Source organism: Lepidochelys kempii, chromosome 10, assembly GCF_965140265.1.
Source record: "Lepidochelys kempii isolate rLepKem1 chromosome 10, rLepKem1.hap2, whole genome shotgun sequence".
Lineage (NCBI taxonomy): Eukaryota > Metazoa > Chordata > Testudines > Cheloniidae > Lepidochelys > Lepidochelys kempii.
Window position 1 is genome coordinate 67139603 of NC_133265.1, and position 15510 is coordinate 67155112.

The 15510-nt window shown below is 42.6% G+C and overlaps 2 protein-coding genes across 11 annotated transcripts in view; one reads left to right on the forward strand and one right to left on the reverse strand.

Moving 5' to 3' along the window:
• Positions 1 to 12342, forward strand: part of TM6SF1 (transmembrane 6 superfamily member 1) — a 32715-nt gene extending 20373 nt beyond the window's left edge. For 5 of the 8 annotated variants that reach the window (XM_073304053.1, XM_073304055.1, XM_073304056.1 and 2 more), the window contains 2 exons: positions 56 to 175; positions 10697 to 11064. In XM_073304053.1, the coding sequence (XP_073160154.1) occupies positions 56 to 175; positions 10697 to 10888 (312 nt within the window). In that variant the 3' untranslated portion in view covers positions 10889 to 11064. Of the gene's footprint in view, positions 1 to 55; positions 176 to 10683; positions 11065 to 11979 lie in introns of those variants that run through there. The other 3 variants (XM_073304060.1, XM_073304054.1, XM_073304057.1) reach the window with 3 other exon arrangements.
• The window catches only part of HDGFL3 (HDGF like 3), a 59065-nt gene continuing 55491 nt past the window's right edge, over positions 11937 to 15510 (reverse strand). Inside the window, exon 6 of one of the 3 annotated variants that reach the window (XM_073304062.1) lies at positions 11937 to 14482. In XM_073304062.1, the coding sequence (XP_073160163.1) occupies positions 14477 to 14482 (6 nt within the window). In that variant the 3' untranslated portion in view covers positions 11937 to 14476. Of the gene's footprint in view, positions 14483 to 14510; positions 15497 to 15510 lie in introns of those variants that run through there. The other 2 variants (XR_012154020.1, XR_012154021.1) reach the window with 2 other exon arrangements.

The window sequence follows — 15510 nt, forward strand, 5'->3', positions numbered from 1 at the left end:
AAATAGACCTCTCTCTGAAAACACAAAACAGCTCATGTTTCTGTTTAAAATGCAGATGCTGACATACATGTTCTACTCTGTGCCTTATTATATGATCGCACTGTATGGCCTACTGGTGCCTGGTTGTTCTTGGATGCCTGACTTAACCCTTATACATGCTGGAGGACTAGCCCAGGTATTATAGTTATTTCTTTGTAAAGATATTCATTGGTGAATTTCTAGTTGATAATGCTGTAACTAGAGAAATCTCACATAGGTAAGGAGCACCAATTCACAACCTTATGCTGGTTTTATGCCAAAGTAATTCAGATGACTTCAACAATTACACCAGCATAAAACCACCATCAGGGAGTAGAGAATCAGGCTCAATAGGTGCATCTCAGGTGTGACATCATTGCCTTGGAAGACAGTTTTTTCTTTAGCTGCATATTTTTATCTGGCTTGTTTGTATTATTTAAGCCTTATTAAATGCTGTACATTTCCCTAAAGAAACCAAATATTTGGGGTAGGATGGGGTGGGGGGTGTTAAGCCATAACATCTACCCACTTTTTAAAAAGATAGTTAAATATTCTCATTGAGACACTCAATGTTTTGGTCAAGTGAATGGTTTAAAAAGAGTCTCATTGGTGAGAATAGCTGTTAGTTGCACGGTGGACAATATCAGCTATTTTCTTAGCACTACAGCTACTTCTACAGCACAGGGGAGCTTCCAGTGTCATTTCTAACACATATTCACGTTCATCTCCAAAAAATTTCATGTTCTTCCCAAGACCCACACTTGCTCAACTCATTCCATCCTGATTTTGTTAAATAAATGTTTATGATTAAATGGTGACTTATATAATGTGCAATAATTGGTGACACAAACCATAAGACAAAATAATTTGTCAAAAAAAAAATTCCACACAGGTAAATTGACCTGGCCTAGAGTACACATACAGAGCTATTTACCATTTGAGACAGGACACTTATAAAAAGTCCGGTATAACACATCTAATTGATTTGCCTTATATGTGGCAAAATGAAGGACCCCATAATATTTAGAGGATGGAGAAAATTTGGGCCTGAAGCTGTCACAACAACTCGAGGATAGTGCTAGAACACAAGGATACAAAGGTAATTGTCATGCTGTTGGGCTAATTGAGATTCTTGAATGCACTGGTGCATCTGGGCCATAGATGAATATCTGTGATTACATGGTTAGATTATACATGCTTACAACACAATTTAACTACCCAATACGGTGATAAGAATTGTCTTTAGCAACCGAGTAGTAAGACTTTGTCTCAACTACAAGCTGTTAGTATACAGTCCAAGATTGCCAATTTTTCCCAGCATGGAGATAGCATAGAATCATGGGACTGGAAGGAACCTTGAGAGGTCATCTAGTCCAGTCCCCTGCACTCATGGCAGGACTAAGTATTATCAAGATAATTCCTGACAGGTGTTTGTCTAACCTGCTCTTAAAAATCTCCAATGATGGAGATTCCACAACCTCCCTAGGCAATTTATTCCAGTGCTTGATCACCTTGACAGTTAAGAAGTTTTTCCTAATGTCCAACATAAACCTCCCTTGCTGCAATTTAAGCCCATTGCTTCTTGTCCTAGCCTCAGAGGTTAAGAAAAACAGTTTTTCTCCTTGCTCCTTGTAAAAACTTTTTACATACTTGAAAACTGTTATGTCCCCTCTCAGTCTTCTCTTTTCCAGACTAAACAAACCCAATTTTTTCAATCTTCCCCCATAGGCAGGGCCAGATTAACTCTCCTGTGGGCCCGGGGCTATTAGATTTTGTGGGGCCCCTGTATACAAGTCTTTTTCCTAATTTAAAACAAAATTATCACAATTATGGCATCGAGGCTATTAATGCTACACTAAACTTGCCTTTTAATTAACAAAAAGCCATTCTGTGGTTACATTTCAGTCTTAAAACATGTAGAATATAGTTAATTTAATTTAAAATAGCCTACTTCTTACCTTAGAACAGCTGTTATATTAGTTTCTTTCTGGGAGAGAGTTTGAGTGCAGGAGGGGATGCGGGCTCTGGGGGGTAGTCTGGTGCAGGAGGGGATTCTGACCTGGGGCAGGGGGTTGCGGTGCAGGAGGGGGTGCAGGGTCTTGGAGGGAGTTTGGGTGCAGGAGGGGATTCTGACCAGTGGCGGGGGTTGGGGTACAGGAGTGGGTGCAAGGTGCAGGCTCTGGCCGGGAGATGCTTACCACAGGCAGCTCCCGGCCAGCGGCACAGCAGGGCTCAGGCAGGCTGCCTGCCTCCATGCCGTGGCCTCTGCTGCTCCCAGAAGCGGACGGCTGCTGGCACGTCTCTGCCTGCCCCAGGAGGGAGGGGGACAGCATGTCTCCGTGCACCACCTGTGTCCGCAAATGCTGCCCCCGCAGCTCCCATTGGCCAGTTCCAGTATGGCCACGGCATGCAGGCAGCCTGCCTGAGCCCTGCTGCGCCGGGGCACCCTTAGCCCTGGGCTGCAGCCCCTAAAGCCCCTGCGTTAATCCGGCCCTGCTCATAGGTGATGTTTTGTAGACCTTTAATAATTTTTATTGCTCTTCTCTGGAGTCTCTCAATTTGTCCACATCCTTCCTGAAAAGTGGTGCCCAGAACTGGACACAGTACTCCAGTTGAGGCCTAATCAGCTCAGAGTAGAGTGGAAAAATTACTTCTCGTGTCTTGCTTACAACACTCCTGCTAATAAATCCCAGAATGTTGTTTCCTTTTTTTGCAACAGCATTACACTGTTGACTCATATTTAGCTTGTGATCCACTATGACCCCCAGATTCCTTTCCTCAATATTCCTTCCTAGGCAATCATTTCCCATCTTGTATGTGTGCAACTGACTGATCCTTTCTAAATGGAGTACTTTGCATTTGTCCTTATTGAATTTCATCCTATTTACTTTAGACCATTTCTTCAGTTTGTCCAGATCATTTTGAATTTTAATCCTATCCTCCAAAGCACTTGCAACCCCTCCCAGCTTGGTATCATCCGCAAACTTTATGTGTACTGTCTATGCCATTATCTAAATCATTGATGAAGATTTTGATCAGAACTGGACCCAGAACCAACCCCTGCAGGACCCCACTCGTATGTCATTCCAGCATGACTGAACTACAGATAACTACTTTCTGGGAACAGTTTTCCAACCAGTTTTGCACCCACCTTCTAGTAGCTCCATCTAGGTTCCATTTCACTAGTTTGTTTATGAGAAGGTAATGCGAGACAGTATCAAAAGCTTTACTAAAATCAAGATATACCATGTCTAACGCTTTTTCCCTATCCACAAGGCTTGTTACCCTGTCAAAGAAAGCGATCAGGTTGGTTTGACATGATTTGTTCTTGACAAATCCATGCTGACTGTTACTATTCACCTTATTATCTTCTAGATGTTTGCAAACTGATTGTTTAATTATTTGCTCCATTATCTTTCCGGGTACAGAAGTTAAGATGACTGGTCTGTAATTCCCCAGGTTGTCCTTATTTCCCGTTTTATAGATTGGCACTATAGTTGCCTTTTTCTAGTCTTCTGGAATCTCTCCCGTCTTCCATGCTTTTCAAATATAATCGCTGATGGTTCAGATATCTCCTCAGTCAGCTCCTTGAGTATTCTAGGATGCATTTCATGAGGCCCTGGTGGCTTGAAGACATCTAATTTGTCTAAGTAATTTTTAACTTGTTCTTTTCCTATTTTAGCCTCTTCTGATCCTACCTCATTTTCACTTGTATTCACTATGTTAGACGTCCAATCACCACCAACCTTCTTGATGAAAACTGAAACAAAGAAGTCATTAAGCACCTCTGCCATTTCCACATTTTCTGTTATTGTCCCTCCTCCCCCGCATTGAGTAATGGGCCTACCCTGTGCTTGGTCTTCCTCTTGCTTCTAATGTATTTGTAGAATATTTTCTTATTATCCTTTATGTCTCAAAGGATGTCTCAAGCTAGTTTGATCTCATTTTGTGCCTTGGCCTTTCTAATTTTGTCCCTACATACTTGTGTTATTTGTTTATATTCATCCTTTGTAATTGCACTTAGTTTCCACTTTTTGTAGGACTTTTCTTTAATTTTTAGATCATTGAAGATCTCCTGCTTAAGCCAGGGTAGTCTCTTGCCATACTTCCTGTCTTTCCTACGCAGTGGGATCGTTTGCTCTTGTGTCCTTAATAATGTCTCTTAGAAAAACTGCCAACTGTCTTCAATTGCTTTTCCCCTTAGACTTGCTTCCCATGGGATTTTATCTACCAAGTCCTGTGCTTTGGACGATTTGTTTGTTGTTGAAAAAAAGCCTCATCCACCTCTTTTTCCTGGTTTGGGGCAGTGAGTTGTATGGGCCCATAGTGCCTGGGCTCCAGCAAATTCAGGGCCCAGGGGGCCCGGCTCCGCCAATGTTCGGGGCCGGATCTCTCCCTCTGCCCTGCCTGCCGCCCCCGCGCGCTTCCCTCGGAGTGTCCCCCGGCCCCACCTGCCGCCCCCATGCACCTCCCCCGAGCGTCCCTGCCTGCCCTAGGCAGCGGGCGGCTGCCCCCTGCAGCTCCACACTGCACTCCCTTGCCGGCCGCTTCCGGCTACAAGGGAGCAGCGCTGAGGGCAGGCTAAGGCAGCTGCTGCACCTGCAGAGGGAGGAGGTGCATGGCAGCCCTCCCACAGCAGGCGACTCTGAGCGGGGGGACGGGACTCATCCTGGCTGGACCTCCTGAGCAGCAGCCTGGGGGGGGCTTGGGTGAGTGTCATGCTGGGGGGACCAGGAAGGGTCCCCCCTCCCACAGAGCTCCCTGTTGCCGACAGGGAAAGGGCTGGGGGGGGAGTCCTCTTTGGCCCCCCACCCCAGCCCCAGGGCAGCCTACCTGCTGTACCCCAAACTCCTCATCCCCAGCACCCAAACCCCCTCCTGCACCCCAGCCCTCTATCCCAGTCCAGAGCCTGCACCCAGCACCCAAACCCCCTCCCGCACCCAAACTCCCTCCCAGAGCCTTAGGTCGGAAGGGAGCGGAGAGGGGGGAGAGACTTGGACCTGTTCTGGGCACCACCAAAAATTACACAAACCTGCCACTCCTGTCCTGGTTAGGTGGTCTGTAGTAGACCCCTACCATGACATCACCCTTGTTTTTTACCCCTTTTATCCTTATCCAGAGTCTGTCTCTTATTTCCATCTCAACCTCAGTCCAAGTGTGTACATTTTTAATATATAAGGCAACACCTCCTCCCGTTTTTCCCTGCTGGTCCTTCCTGAGTAAGCTGTACCCTTCTATACCAATATTCCAGTTGTATATTATCCCACCAAGTCTCTGTGATGCCAATTATGTCATAGTCGTGTTTATTTACTAGCATTTCGAGTTCTTCCTGCTTATTCCCAGAGATATATGATAGCCACGTATATCATAACTCACATATCAGAGTGGAATTTGGCAAGATTTGTAAATGGAAAGAACCAGAGCGTCAAAAGATATCAGAATTGATGTTATATGCTTGAACTGGCACAATGCAAACAAGCTAATATAGGCAAGCCAGTGTCAACATGTCCAGCAAAAGCATATCAGTAAACCACATCTTTTAACAGATTACTCAGGTTTCACTCATTCTTGGGGAAGAAACAACTTCTTCAAACCTTATTTACCATGAGGAAAATGAAATCAAAAGTCAAAACACATGTTGTGTCTTTCTGTCATAGCTCCATAAACTTCATGTGCAGACATCAGACTGAAAACTTTTCTCACCATATGTTTCTCACAGCAAATATTCATAACTTCTGTATGCATCTGGGTTATTAAGTCATGTGCAACATTTTCTTGCTGAAGGCCGAAGAACATTGTTTGATCTCGTTTGTGGTCTGGCTAAAGGACACTGCTGATTTAAAAAAGGAGGAAGGAGAGGGAAAGCCACTTGCAATGCAGAAGTGAGGCTTATAGATTTCCTTTTTAGTCATTTAAGCAAATCTGGGACCCAAGCAAAAATTCTGCTGATTGATAGCAGTAGCTAAACCATTTGTCAAAAGTGATACACATTGTAGCATAACTCCCAACTCTTCCTTTCCCTACCCAAGAACGAGAACACATGTACCAGCTTGCTCAACATTTAAGCAGTAGTTTGCAGTTACCAATATGCAAAGGCATTTCCTCTAAATGGTTTAGTGCACTGCAGAGTGAACTGAAATAATTGTCCAACTAAAAGCGATTACACTGATTTGGTCTAGAGCCCATACCTGTTAATTACTCAGGAAGAAAATGAGGGAGACAGGTTGTGTTTTAAAGGAAGTTGGGGGGAGGGGGTGTCATTTTCCATCTTTTTTTGGTCTTTTTAATACAAGTGACACTATTTCAAGAATTGTATTTGCTAAATTTTAAAACACTTGTAATTATTAATTAAAACTTATGGTTTGTGTTCTGTTATGGACAAAGAGCCACCCCCCCCAAAAAAGTAGAAAACTAAAGATGGAAAGCCAAAGCATTTTATCCCATGGGAATCTCCCTGGTGAGAGCTCACACACTGCTACTAAGTGGGAGACTTTTTTGTTTCTGTCCTTTTGCAATTTATGTGTTTTTGCAAATGTAAATCTCAGAATAGTGTCTCCTAGGTTAAAAAAAAACACCTGAAAGGGCCAAGCCATTAGCATGGGAGAGGAGACATCTTTCTCAGAACCCTGTCATTTTAAAAGTTACGTAATGGGCCGCAGTTTGAATTACACTGCAGTGTCAGTTCACAGAGACTCCAAATATGGGTTATGACCTTCTGGGGTCACTGATCTTGTGACGCTACTTAACAATCACAAGAGTAGCACTTTAGGAGCCTTGATTTTACAAAGACTTTAGTTATCCTCTAAGACCTCACTAAAACGAACAGTTATCTATATGAGAAACTGAAGACAGGACTTACATGTCAAGTGATGAAGGGTTCAGCTCCTGTGCTGCAGCAAAACAGTTCCCCTCCCCACCCCATACAGACATAGCCCAAGTAATTCTCCCTTCCCAGATCTGAGCAGCAGGAAGTTTCTCTACAGGTTGCTAATCAGGCCCAGCTGTGGAGTATAGAGGCCAGGCCACATCCTCCTTCCTCCCTCAGCCTGTCTAGGCCACTGAGACATAGAAAAACCTGGCCCACTCAACCCCCGCTGCTTCAGTGGCTAGTCTGCAGGCTCTTATCTAAATGAGAACACACAGTGCTCAGAAGGGTTTGCTTGGTTGCCACATATCCCCTGTCTTTCCCTGCTGACTTTCCTTGGCCTTACAGAGCTCAAAGAGCCTGATGCAACCCCCTTGGAAATCAGTGACAGTGTTTCACTGATTTCAGTTGGCTTTAGATCAGGTCCAGGATGGCGGGAGACCTGCCCCTTCCCCTTGTCCAGCCCAGCCCTCTTTTCCTGTCTCAGCCTGCTTTGTTGGTTGCAGAACAATACAAACACCAAGACACCCGCCAAACAGCATTCGTAATAGGTCTGCAGCCAAAATGTGGGTGAAAAAACATTTTCTGTAGATGAGACGCTTTATTTGTGACTGCCACCTGCAAACTGCCACCTGCACCCCTGGCATTTAGCAGCTCAGAAGTTGCTGTGAGCTTCAATGACCAGCAGATTAGTAAAGGCTGAGATATGGCCCTCTTGCTGGCAGGGTGACCAGATGTCCCGATTTTATAGGGACAGTCCCAACATTTGGGACTTTTTCTTATATAGGTGCCTATTACCCCCACTCCCACCCTGATTTTTCGCACTTCCTGTCTGGGCACCCTAATGGTCCAGCCTGGGCTTCAGCTCTAAAGGGGTCTCCATGTTAAACCCCTACATTCCCCATTCTAAAGGTCTGATATAAGAGGGTTCCTAGGAATGGCTTATTCCCTGATGACGTATGATTATAGAAATCCTACACAGCAAGGCAGATCTTGCTCTCAGTTATATGAGTGCCAGCCCATTGGCAAGACGTGCACATCTTCTGGATGTCCCTGCTAATGCACTGCGTACAAGGGGAGAGCTAAATTTTCATCATCTATTGGAAATACATCCTACACACAAAAAGGACATGTTATTACCCTCTACGGGAACATTACATGTTCATGAGGGAAAATCCTTTGTGTGCATGAGTGTATTGCATAAAAAATGGGACATGGCACACTGGCACTCTTAAATTTACACAATCGCCCCCCCCCGCTCCGTCTCACTTGTCCAAATCCCTTCCCCATCTAAAGGATTTTTCCCCATCCAGTCACTCACAATTCCTCTATGACCCACCCCTCCACAGAACCTTCACCTTATGTGGCATACATTTGCCAGCATTATATGAAAACCCTTAGCCATAAATGGAAATCTGGACCAAGCAGCCCTAGATTTTCTTGCCAGCTTGGTGCTAATGCAGTTGTCAATGTGTATTTTATGCCCCACCTCCTGCCCCTGTTTCTAGTTAGAGAGCATGGGTGAACTCTGGACCCCAGTGGAGTGAAATCTCCCTTCCTGCAAACTGGGCGTCTGCAAAAAGATGCACAAATGTGGACTGACACATTCCTTGCCATTTGAGCCCTAATCTGGCTCCCAATTGAAATGAATGTGATTCTGCTTATTGCCTATAATTACAGCTAGGTCAGGCTCTTGGTGACTGACAGGCAGATAAAGCGATTTGATTTTTTTTTTAAAGGAGAATTCCATTATCTGAATTGATAGCAGCAATAGAAAAGGCCCAGAGCAGATCAATGCAAATGATTAGCGGCATGAGACAGCTTCCAGACGAGGAGAGAGTATAAAGGCTGAGAGGAAGATGAGTAAGTGACACAGTGGAGGCACACAGAGTAATAAGGAGAGCAGATCTGTCGGGTGTGCCTGTTGATCCTCGCTGCTAATACAAGAAACAGAGGCGCCACAATGAAACTGAAAGACCACAAACCTAAGACTGATAGAAATAATTCATTTTACATGATGCATAATTAGTCAGTGAAACTCAGTCCATGGAGATAGAAATAAGGCCAAAGATAGGATCCAAATTCTATTTTTGTGAATAATAAAAATAGCCAGTTTCATTAAGCTCAGATAAAAATGTAGATGGGTTATAAACCCTTATGTGTCAAGCTCTCACTGCTTGAGATGAAGAGGAATGTTCTTCTCTGGTCCCCTAGATACTTCAGGGTGGCCATAAGTGCCTAGACAGACAGGCCCACTTTAGACAGCAAAGAGCCTTCCGCTCCTTACCCCTGCTGCTGATGTTTTCAGCACCTTGCCCCTGGCCTTTGCTGGCTCTCTGAGCTGCCTGCCCCAGTGCAGTTCCCAGTGTGAAGTAGGGAGTGGGGTGGGGGCCCCAGGAACAATGGGAGGTTGAGCCATGTTCCCAGCAGTGGTGAGCTGCCAGAGGTGGGAGCTAGGAATGTGAATGAGACAGACTGAGTTGCTAGGTTATTAAAAAAATGCAATATATGGAGTGCCCCTGAGTGAGGCTTGCTTGGTAACAGATACTTAGGGAAATACCAAGAGCCACTCTGCTAACATGGGTTTGCATTTGATTTCTTTGATTACTCTGCTTCCTGACTAGGGCTTTCCAGAGCAGCTCTCCCCTGTCAGCTGGGGTGGTTAAATATACTGAAACCACTAGTACCTTTTCTGTTTTAATGCACATTCTCTATGGAACCTCCTTGCAGAAGATGATGTATTAGAACAAGCACATAGACTGTATGCATCTTGCACCTTTCTGCTTTGCTAGGCAAAGGCAAAATTCTCTGCTTTCGGACTCCTGGATAACTCCTGCTGACACCAGCTGAGAGCAGGGTTTGGCCCATAGTCTAATACTGCATTAAGTTCCAGTGTTCCTTTCCCTCACTGTCCCCTCAAAATCAAGCTGATGTTTATCTTCCCTTGTTCCTCCTGCTGCCAAACCATCAATTTGGGCAGATGATAGTTAATTTAAGTGAGATGTTGCTTGATATAGTAGATAACAGATGGAGACAAAAGACAGCAAGTATCCTGAGTGCTTCTATCTATAAATGTTTATTTATGCTAAAAATATGTTTCAGTGCCGTGAGCTCTCCTCTAGATATAACCTTAGCTGTACAATTAACCTATATTCCAACAACTCCCAGCTCACTAGCCCTTCCGGGCCCGATTTTGCAGAACTCCTACAGAAGTCAACAGGAGTTTTACCAAAGTCAGGTGTACAGGACTGGGGCAAAACATATTTTAGTGAGACTTAATTAGCTCCTTAGTTTTCCTATTTTCTAACATTTTAATACAAACTAAGGGTCAGATCCCGCACAAATTGGTGTCAACAGAAATATTACCATTGATTCCTGTGGGTGTTAGGCAAAATCTATAGACTTGCTACTGCATTGGGATCTATTAGCGCAGACTCTGTGTCCATGAGGACTTCACTGGCACATTGCATGGGTCCACGTTAGTGGCCCCTCCTGTATGAATAGGGCCTAAGACGTATGGGAGAGCGGTAGAGAATACTGAATTTGTTCACAAAATACAGCTGCTACTATCACATGGGAGGTACCATTTATTTGTATTATATCAAGGCCAGAATGATGTCCAGATCAGAGAGTATTTTTATACTGCAGTCCAAAAGAATGATGGAGAATTGGGATTCAGGCATAAAGTGGGCTGCACAAAAAATGTTATTGGTAATGCGTGCATGTGAATATAGTAATGCAGATTATGCTGTCATTCCAAAATGTACATCATGCTTACCCATTCTTTTATATATATATATGTATCTGCCACAGGCTCAGTTTTCCCATATTGGTGCTTCTCTTCATGCTCGAACACCTTACATCTACAGAGTCCCCGAAGAGGCAAAATTCTATTTTCTAGTACTGAACATAGTGTATGGAATCCTTCCCCAACTGCTGGCTTATAGGTGTGTCAACAAACCAGAGTTTTTTATGAAAGCAAAAGAAGAAGAAAAAGCTCAATAGAAAGATTGCTTCCACCTCTTCTTTTTTGCTATGTATATAATTGGTTTTTGAGGTAACTGGACTCTCTTATAGAATCCAAATGACATGTGGTTTATCAAAAATGTGTAAGATTGCCCAGTCCGCTTTGTGTATCATTACTGTAAAGAGAGAAAATAAAGGGAACTGCCTTCAGTTAACACTTCTCAACATTTTGCTTTTACTCTGTCATGGAGATAATTTCTAAAGCTATCCTTGAGTAAGTAAGCAGTTTGAGTTTTATTATTAATACCACATGGAGCTAAGTAATAATTATTTCAATGTTCTGCCCGCACAGACTACTCCTGGGAGACTTCTACGCAATGCAGAATTTTGCAGAAATTAATGTTGTGCACGCAGAATTTCCTTTCTTCCCCACAGAAATGGGCTGCAGAGCTGTTGGCCGTTACTAGGGTCCGCTAGACCTGGCAGAGCCCAGCTTGCAAACAGAAGACAAGGCTGCGGGAGAGGGAGGGAACTGGAGGGTTCCCAGCAGCTGCAATTCCCAGCATGCCCTGAAGAAAAGAGGCAGTAGCATGCAGGAAACTCTGTGCAAGACCGGGACCCAGCATCAAGCTGTTTCTCCCTCGGATTCCTGGGCTCTAGGGGGTAGAGGGTGTGCGTGTCTGGGCCAGGGGGGGTCCATGGCTAGGCTCTGTGGGGGAGAGTGTCTAGACTGGGGAGGCATGGCTGGGCTCTGGGGTAGGGGGGCAGGGAGGGTGTGTTTGGTTCCCCCAGTTGGGCTCTGGGGGCAAAGTAACAGGAACTGAGTTGTCATAGGGATTTCTTTAATTCTCTACTCCTATTACAGACATACTTGCTGACAAGTATTTTGAAATAAATTACCAAAATAATTGAAACTGGCATGATTATATAGTATTATTTTGACAAATTTGCAGAATTTTTAATTTGTTGGTGCAGAATTCCCCCAGCAGTAACAGACTGGATTGTTTCAGCATTACCAATTCTCATAAAACTATGGTGGATTGTTTTGGTTAATATTTGGAAGTATGAACAATTACCATACATAACATGGTTACGAACATGTTTTATTGATCAAAAAGCATTTCTTGCAGATCAGCCCTGTTAAAAATCCTGAGAAATCTCTTAAAGAAGACTCTACATGCGAAAAGCAAATCATATGGTTCTGGAAATGCTGTTTAAGCATTCAGTCTTGCTCAAGTGGTGAGCACTCCAGGTCTCATCCAGCTAAGCATCTATGCACATGCTTAATCATTGAAATTGACAGGACTATTCACATGTTTAACTTTAAGCACATGGTTAACTGCATTGGTGAAGGGGGCGTCAGAGGGCTCAGCACTTCGGAGAATCCAGGTCTTAAACATTTCCAGGTGTTTTCAGAACAGAGTTTTTCCACTGCACTTCTCTACACAGCTGCTTTTGCTCCTGGTATTTTGCCATAAACAGGCAGCAGCTAATATAGAATTTAGTAAGGCCTTGGCTGGTGGAGCGTACATTTCTATTTGCAGTTAGAAGTATTTCTATTACATCAGAATATCTTTATACTAAAAATAGTACATTTCTGTCTCATTTATGGATGAAAATAGAGGATAAACTTAACGGGAAACATTTCATGCTTCGGTATTCTAGAATTTCTAAATTTGGAGAGTTCTTTTTTATAGTCTAAACACAGTGTTGGCTCATCCATGTGCATGTTTCAACCTATACGGGGGGACTTACATACTTTAACTGGAGAATGTCAAACCCTGAGGGGAAGTTCACAGCAGTGGTCAGAAGAGGGTGTCTACGCTTTACAACTCTAGCCAAAAGGGCAGGATTCAAGACTCCCAGAGCATGTGTTGGTTGCAGTTTTGTTGTAGCCGTGTTGGTCCCAGGGTATGAGAGAGACAAGATGGGTGAGAAGCTCTGTGGAGCTTCAAAGCTTGTCTCTTTCACCAATAGAAGCTGGTCCAATAAAAGATATTACCCCAGCCACTTTGTCTCTACCGTAGCACACGTCAGTCAATGTTTGACCGGCAGAAAGGAGCTCATAACATTTATTTCCTCCAGGATCCAAACCTTCCTGGGTGTAGAGTCCTCCCTTATATATTTGAATTCAGCTCCATCCCAGCACATTCTCCCCAGGAAAACAAAACAAGAGCTGTTCAGCCGTCGCAGGATTTACTGTCTCACAAATAGGTATCACGCCCCCAATGTTTCCTCTAGTGCTTTCAAAGAAACTTTGAATATGGTCAAGGTGAATTTAATAACCTCTTGTTATCCAGAAAAAAAAAGCAATGTACAGAAAAAAAAAGATCTCACCTGGACTTGTATCTATTATTGTCAACTCAGTGTTAACAGAATGTTTTGCTTTAATACTTGAGTTACATTAATACCTCACATTATTACACGTATGAAGCCAAATATGACGCTAACTTAGTTGCTTACAACCTCAAACCTTACTCCCAATACACATTCCAATAAATTTATTCTGTAAAAACAATACATTTTTTGTTTTTGTTTTTTTTGTTTTTTGTTTTGTTTTTTACAGTAAACTTGTCAACTACAAACCTTGAATACGCAAAAGATGTTCCAAGGACAAGCATAACAAGGATTGATAAAACCAGACTAAATATGTTTTCACAATAAAAGCTGGCATAAAAATAAATAAAATTCTCTATTATCACAATAGCAACAATAATGTACACAGAATAATGGTTTTGGAATGCTTACTTCCTAGTCTAGATCTATTTCCAAAATTAAAAACAAAAACCAAAAACCAAAAACAGAAGAATGACAGGATCCTTTTTTAAGCCTTTCAATACTAAAAATTCGATGTTTTGGTTTGGTTTCATAAGGTTTCTGTATCACAATAAGCTTAGAAATGGAAAACATCCAAATGAATGAGCTCAAATTGTGTTGGCATTGGAAAAAATCCTTGTATTAATCTAAAGAAACACAAAAAGACTTTCACTAACTCCACATATAGGTACTAAGCCAGATAGTGTACATTACATCGTGATTTTGAGAAATATTAACGAGTATAACTAGCTAGGTATTTCTAATAAGGAAAGATATTTTATTACAGTATTGACCGTTGCAATGATCTCAGCTGAAGAAGAATTTTTCTTTCATTTTGTAAACGGATCAAAAAACAAGAAAGGATGGATACAGTGTAATTTAAAGTTATGTTTGTAGGTGGAATAGATTCTTGTGGTCTTGTATGTAGGGGATTAACTCCTACGGTTTGCTTGTTTTACAAAAATGCAGATTTTGAACTATTTAATTTGGAGTTTCTGCCTCTTCTCTTTAGAAAAGGCTTCTACCACATGTACAACTCTGCAACATCTCCATAAACCTCAGTCACTGGAAAAGGGCAACTCCATGCAACCAAATAATATGAAAATCAAAAGATATCCCTTAGAAAAAGGGTAAAATGTCATTTCTGCAAACACAACAGATAGGAATGTGAATAATGTGCATACAAACTGGGATGCTGTTGATGATACCAATGAATAGATGTGTTGACTCATATCAAATCCAAGAATATTAGACAACCAAACACGTAACCTTCTTGTGTTTTCCCTTCATGTGCAGCAGTCAATATGTTGGTTAAGTCTGAAAGAGAAGAAAAAATGTATTTAATGTAAGATTTAATGCATCAAGCTGCAGAGAACAAGATTCAAATGAATGCCTTATCTTTACATTTCAGAGTCACAGTTACACTCACTGCATGATACATGGCAATAGCAAGATTATTTTTAAGGAAACAGTTTGTGTTGCGTCATAAACACACATTATGACAAAATATTAAAGAACCTGGCTTGAGCATTTCGGACTTTATTCAAATAAAAATCTTTGTTCCATTTATGTTGGTGGATTTTGTCTCCCTGCCCCCATAATTTCATTATGAAAGGTGCAGGATACACCAAACACAACCAAGTTCTGTAGTTTTCTGTTTCATCAAACCCTTGGTATGCATCACGCAAAAGGTTAGATCACACAGGAGCTCCTGGGCCTTGCAAGAAGTCACTAGAAATGGCTGTGTGTTCTGCTCAAGCAAATGAACACTTGCCCACAATGAAAGAAATACAAAAACTGAGGGGTGTGTATGTTATTCCTGAAGATATAGCCTGGCTTGGAGCGCTCTGTGGGATGAAAAACATAGGCGGGAGAAACTCCCATGTTACTATTGAGTCAAGGCCAGCTCTTGTGCCCATTATCATTAATAGGAAGAGAATCAGTCCCTTTCTGTGTGGTCATAGCAAGTCTCTTGTCTTCATGTCTCAGTTTCTCCATGTAAAATGGACCTAGTGATACCTACCTACCTCACAGGGATCCATTAATTTTTGTCTCTCTCATGGGAGATGCTATATGAGTACTGCACACTCAGGCAGGGCTTCCCTTTGGGAACTGTTCTAGAAATCACTTGTAAAGAAAGGATTCGGAATGTTACCTGACCTATCTACCTACACACAAATTATTGAAGGAAAGAACCACACCACACACAGTCAACGTGAAGCAATCAACAATATATTTGTTTTTGTTCATTCCGAAAAAATCAACATCAGGAAAAAGGGGGCCAGAGGGTGAATCCACAGGGAATGGTGCGGTTTTCATTTTACACAGGATCTGGAAGAGAACAG